This window comes from Triticum aestivum, chromosome 5A, assembly GCF_018294505.1.
Source record: "Triticum aestivum cultivar Chinese Spring chromosome 5A, IWGSC CS RefSeq v2.1, whole genome shotgun sequence".
Classification (NCBI taxonomy): Eukaryota; Viridiplantae; Streptophyta; class Magnoliopsida; order Poales; family Poaceae; genus Triticum; species Triticum aestivum.
In genome coordinates, this window is record NC_057806.1 from 579,945,378 (window position 1) to 579,950,316 (window position 4,939).

General features: G+C 48.4%; 1 protein-coding gene and 1 non-coding gene across 3 annotated transcripts; one reads left to right on the forward strand and one right to left on the reverse strand.

Moving 5' to 3' along the window:
* Positions 1-306: 306 nt before the first annotated feature.
* On the forward strand, positions 307-3,854 carry LOC123104963 (disease resistance protein RGA5). 2 transcript variants are annotated; one of them, XM_044526919.1, is made up of 3 exons: positions 307-1,562; positions 1,683-2,446; positions 2,544-2,846. In XM_044526919.1, the coding sequence occupies exons 1-3, from the start codon at positions 712-714 to the stop codon at positions 2,570-2,572; spliced, it is 1,644 nt and encodes a 547-aa protein (XP_044382854.1). In that variant the 5' UTR covers positions 307-711; the 3' UTR covers positions 2,573-2,846. The 2 variants fall into 2 exon arrangements, with proteins under 2 accessions (XP_044382854.1, XP_044382853.1); XM_044526918.1 differs by having other exon boundaries at positions 310-1,562; positions 1,683-3,854.
* A 242-nt stretch (positions 3,855-4,096) lies between these two features.
* Positions 4,097-4,169, reverse strand: TRNAA-AGC (transfer RNA alanine (anticodon AGC)). Its single transcript has one exon. It is a non-coding gene; the product is annotated as a tRNA-Ala (tRNA).
* Between the last annotated feature and the right edge of the window lie 770 nt (positions 4,170-4,939).

Here is a 4,939-nt window from a genome sequence, read left to right on the forward strand (position 1 = left end):
CGTTGTCAAAACGCTTCCGCTTACGGTCTACGAGGGTACGTGGACGATACTCTCCTCTCTCGTTGTTATGCATCACCATAATCTTGCGTGTACGTAGGAATTTTTTTGAAATTAATACGTTCCCCAACAACTTCCCCCGCCACCATCGCCACTCCCAATCGAATAGCTTGGTCGATAAACCGCAACGAGACAAAGTGGATCTTGCGAGGAAGGAGAGAAGAAGATTGGGTGCAGCCAATGCGAAAAGGTAGAAGTAGCAAAGCGGTGGGCGAGAAATAAATGCAAGAAAAATCAAAGAAGCAACCACACACCTCTATCGAGAAAGACCTAAAGAAGAAGGAGGAGAATCTCTCCCGAAAAAATCGGGCCACAATCCAAAAAAAGGAGGAGGAGAATAGAGGCAGCCGACGGCAGGGGCGTCCAGCGCCTCCGGAGCCTCGACGGCGAGCGGCGGTGGTGCTCTGTTTTACTCGCCTTCACACTGCCGCGTATCCCCGTCCATATCTTCCACCCTCCAACGTCCAAAGGACTACTCTTTTCTTTGCCTTGCCGCGTTGCGTTGTTGACCAAGACCCAGACAGAGATTTGCTACGGCTTCTCCCCTCCGCCCGTCTCCTCCTCTCCATCATCTTCACTCACCGTCGCAGAAAAGCCATATCATCAATCCTCGAGCTGCTCTGCGTGACAGGGGAGGGACGCGATCGACAAGCGATGGACGGGGGCGGCGGGATCATGGCGAGCGCCGCGACGGGGGCGATGAGCTCCCTGCTCGCCAAGCTGGCCGAGCTGCTGGGGGAGGACTGCTACCAGCACCAGATGCAGAGAGGCACGCGGCGGGAGGTGGCCTTCCTGCGGGACGAGCTGAGCAGCATGAACGCGCTCCTCGAGCGGCTGGCCGACGCCGACGCCGCGGCGCCGCTCGACCCGCAGACCAGGGAGTGGAGGGACCAGGTGCGGGAGATGAGCTACGACGTCGAGGACTGCGTCGACGAGTACATGGGCCAGCTCCGCCGCCGCTCCGGCGGCGGCGGCGGCGGCGTGGTGGGGCTCATCCTCGGCTACGTGGGCAGGGTGAGGGAGATGGTGTCGCGCCGCGGGATCGCGGAGCAGATCCAGGAGCTCAGCGCGCGCGTCGTCGAGGCTGGCCACCGCCGGAAGAGGTACAAGATTGATGCGGCGGCGGCTAGCCCTAGTGGCGCCGGCGTGGTGCCGGTCGACTGCCGGCTGCCGGCGCTCTACGCGGAGCTGGGGGGCCTTGTCGGCGTCCACGGTCCGAGGGACGAGCTCGTCAGGCTGCTGGACGATGGAGAAGAGAGGATGAAAGTGGTGTCAGTTGTGGGGGCTGGAGGATTAGGCAAGACCACTCTTGCTAATCAGGTGTACCGAAACATCAGAGATCGATTCGATTGCAAATCCTTTGTTTCCTTGTCACAAAATCCTGACATTGGGATGATCTTCCGAACAATGCTCTCTCAAGTCAAAAAAGATGAGTGTGAAATCACTGGATCAGGTGACATGGAGCAGCTCATCAATGAATTGAGGGATTTCCTACAGGATAAGAGGTATCTAATCCCATAAATTAACTCTTAATTAGCCACCTTCTCATGAACATTTTGATTGTCTTGATGATAACATGCTTGTGTTTTCTGCTTATTTGAACATAATTATCTACCATGTGTTAGATATTTGATCGTAATTGACGACGTATGGAGCACCCAAGCCTGGAAGATTATCAAATGTGCTTTCGGCGAGAATACTTGTGGCAGTAGAATAATTGTGACAACCAGAATCGGCACCGTCGCGAAATCATGCTCCTCCCCTGATTGTGATCTTGTATATGAACTGAAGGCGCTGAGTGAGGATCACTCCAAGATGTTATTCTTCAGAAGAATTTTCGGCTCTGAAGATAGATGCCCACATCAACTCAAGGAAGTTTCAGTTGAAATTGTAAAGAAATGTGGTGGTTTACCTTTGGCAATCATTACCATGGCTAGTCTGTTAACCACCAAGTCAGACACAAGAGAAGAGTGGATGAAGGTTTGTGGTTCGATTGGTTTTGGACTCGAGAAAAACTCCGATGTGGAGGAAATGAACATGGTACTATCTCTGAGTTATAACGATCTTTCTCATCATTTAAGGACCTGCTTATTGTATATGAGTATGTTTCCTGAAGATTATGTGATCAAGAGGGATTATTTGGTAAGAAGGTGGATAGCAGAAGGGTTCATCAAGGTTTTTGGAGGCAGGACTATAGAGGAGGAGGGGGAATGCTATTTTAATGAACTCATAAACAGAAGCCTGATCCAAGCGGTGGATTTTCAATACGACGGCAGAGTATATGCGTGCCGGGTGCATGATTTGATCCTCGATCTAATTGTATCCAAGGCGGTCGAAGATAATTTTGTTACTATATTTACTGACAAAAGACAAGTACTGCGCCCGCAAGGCAAAGTTCACCGACTCTCATCTGACTGCACTAATGCAGAAAATATGTTAACATGTTCCAAGGCTGTTGCTCATGTTCGATCCCTCAACATGTTCAGGTACTCTGGACGAATGCCTCCTCTTTTGAATTTCCGGGCTCTAAGAGTGCTAGATCTAGATGGCAATGAGGATTTGGAAAGCTGCTATCTTGAAGATATAGGGAAATTGTTTCAGTTGAGATACCTAAGGATTCGAGCAAGTAACAACATTACACTTCCGGAACAAATAGGAGAGCTGCAGTTATTGGTGATATTGGACCTTCTCAACTGCTATGGTACAAGCGAACTGCCTGCAAGTATTGCTAAACTTCGGAATTTGAAATGGTTACTTGCTCATCGCGTCAAATTGCCTAATGGAGTCTGCAACATGCAAGCTCTAGAGTCTGTGTCACTTGTAGTTGTGGACTACACCACCCCGGTAACCGCACTACAAGAGCTGGGCAGCTTGACCAAACTGAGAAACCTTGGAATGGATTGGCGCATCAGTGATGCAAACAAGGATAAAATGACATACGCAGATAATCTTGTTTCATCGCTTGGCAAACTAGGCACCTCTAACCTTCGATGTTTAACGCTCATCAGTCCATGGTCACTGAGCTTCCTGTTGGATTCCTGGTGCCCTCGTCCTCACCACCTTCAGGAACTAACAATCAAAGGTTGGTGTCTCAGAAAGATCCCAGTGTGGATGGCCTCACTGGCCAACCTCACCTACCTAGACATCGAGGTTGAAGTTGTACAGGAAACCCTCGAGGTGCTTGCGGACTTCCCTGTCTTGCAGTTTCTCAAGTCATACTCAAATGCAGCAGACCCCCAAGAAAGATGTCTAGTTGTCAGCAACAATGGGTTCCGATGTCTGAAGAAACTGAACTTTGTCCATTGGACGAATCTGATGTTCTTGGAAGGAGCGATGCCGATGCTCGAAAGGCTCGAGTTTCAGATCATTGTGCATGAAGTGAAAACTGCATCTGGATTTGGTTGTCCTCTTGATCTTGGCATCCGCCACCTCTATGCCCTCAGGAACCTTGCTGTCAACATCTACTGTGAGTGTGCGAGAGTGGAGGAGGTCGAGGCATTAGAGGCTGCTATTCAGGCTGCTGTCAGTATGCTGCCCAACAGTCCGACACCGACACTACGTAGGTTTCGTGAACCGGAGATGCTAGCATCCACACATTATTAAGGTATTGATTGGCTGGTGGTTACTTCAAACCAAACCAAAATGTACTTCCGGGGTGTCAGCTGTCTTTGTGGACAACTGTCTCAGCGTTGACTGCTGTAACCGTGTCTCCGGTCAGACTGATAGACACATATGGACGAGTTTTTCTTCTTCCTCTTGGAATGTTGTAACTGTGTCTCCGGGGTATCATTTTGCCATTTCTTTGTTGTACAGAACGGATGGTAACAAATTTACGATGGCGTGTGACAGTTTTGCTCTTGGCATGTGATTATCATCTCATACCCCCTTGGTTTGCAGCACAGATTGTGCGCATGCTTTTGATCTCCCTTTTATGTCCAGAAGGATGTTGCCCATGTTCGTGAGATTTGGAGTTTGCAAAATTCAAGATGGTGTTTTCCACAGTATATATTCAGCTATGCAAAAACAGAAACAAATAAAATGGAGAAGTGGGGTATCGATCCCCATACCTCTCGCATGCTAAGCGAGCGCTCTACCATCTGAGCTACATCCCCTTGTTGTCCATCACATAATATACATTATATTATACTAAGCCGTGGCACCTTCTCAACATAGCCATTTTTAAGGCAGAAAACCCCTCCCATATTAGTTCATAATTTTCTACTCCCTCCATTCCTACATCCGTATATAGTCCATATTGAAATCTTTAAAAAGAGTTATACTCCCTTTGTCCTAAAATTCTTGTCTTAGATTTATCTAGATACGGATGTACCTAATACTAAAACATGACTTGATACATCCGTATTTAGACAAATCTAAGACAAGAATTTTGGGACGAAGGGAGTATTTAGGAATAGAAGGAGCAAGGGATAGTTATAGACACTGGCGGAGCTTAGGCAAGGCCGAATGGGCCGTGGCCCGCCCAGCCCAGCAAAAATGGGAAAGGATGAGATGAAATTTGGGCCTTAAGTGTAATTTCTTAGTCCGGCCCGCCCAACCTTTTTCCTGTAGCTCTGTCACTGGTTATAGAGTCATGCGGAGTGTCAAACCACACATAGCGACCAATCTCAAGAGAAGTAGCAAATCTAGGTAAAGAATGAGCCTCAAAATTACTCGTTCTACTCTCAAAACGAAACATGCACGCCTCAAACTCTGCTCTTCTGTCTTTAATCTCCTTAATAATGGCTTCATTTATTCCTCCAGCTTCTTCTGCAATGTCTTTAATTACCGACTGGCAATCCGAGGCAATGAGCAGATGATATTTGCCTAGGTCCAGAGCCAATGGTAATGCCTCCTTGCATGCCAACGTTTCAAGCGTTGGGAC

Coding starts and splice junctions, on each gene's coding strand:
- LOC123104963 (XM_044526918.1), top strand. CDS start 712: ATGGACGGGGGCGGCGGGATCATGGCGAGCGCCGCGACGGGGGCGATG. Junction 1,563..1,682: donor GATTTCCTACAGGATAAGAG/GTATCTAATCCC, acceptor ACCATGTGTTAG/ATATTTGATCGTAATTGACG.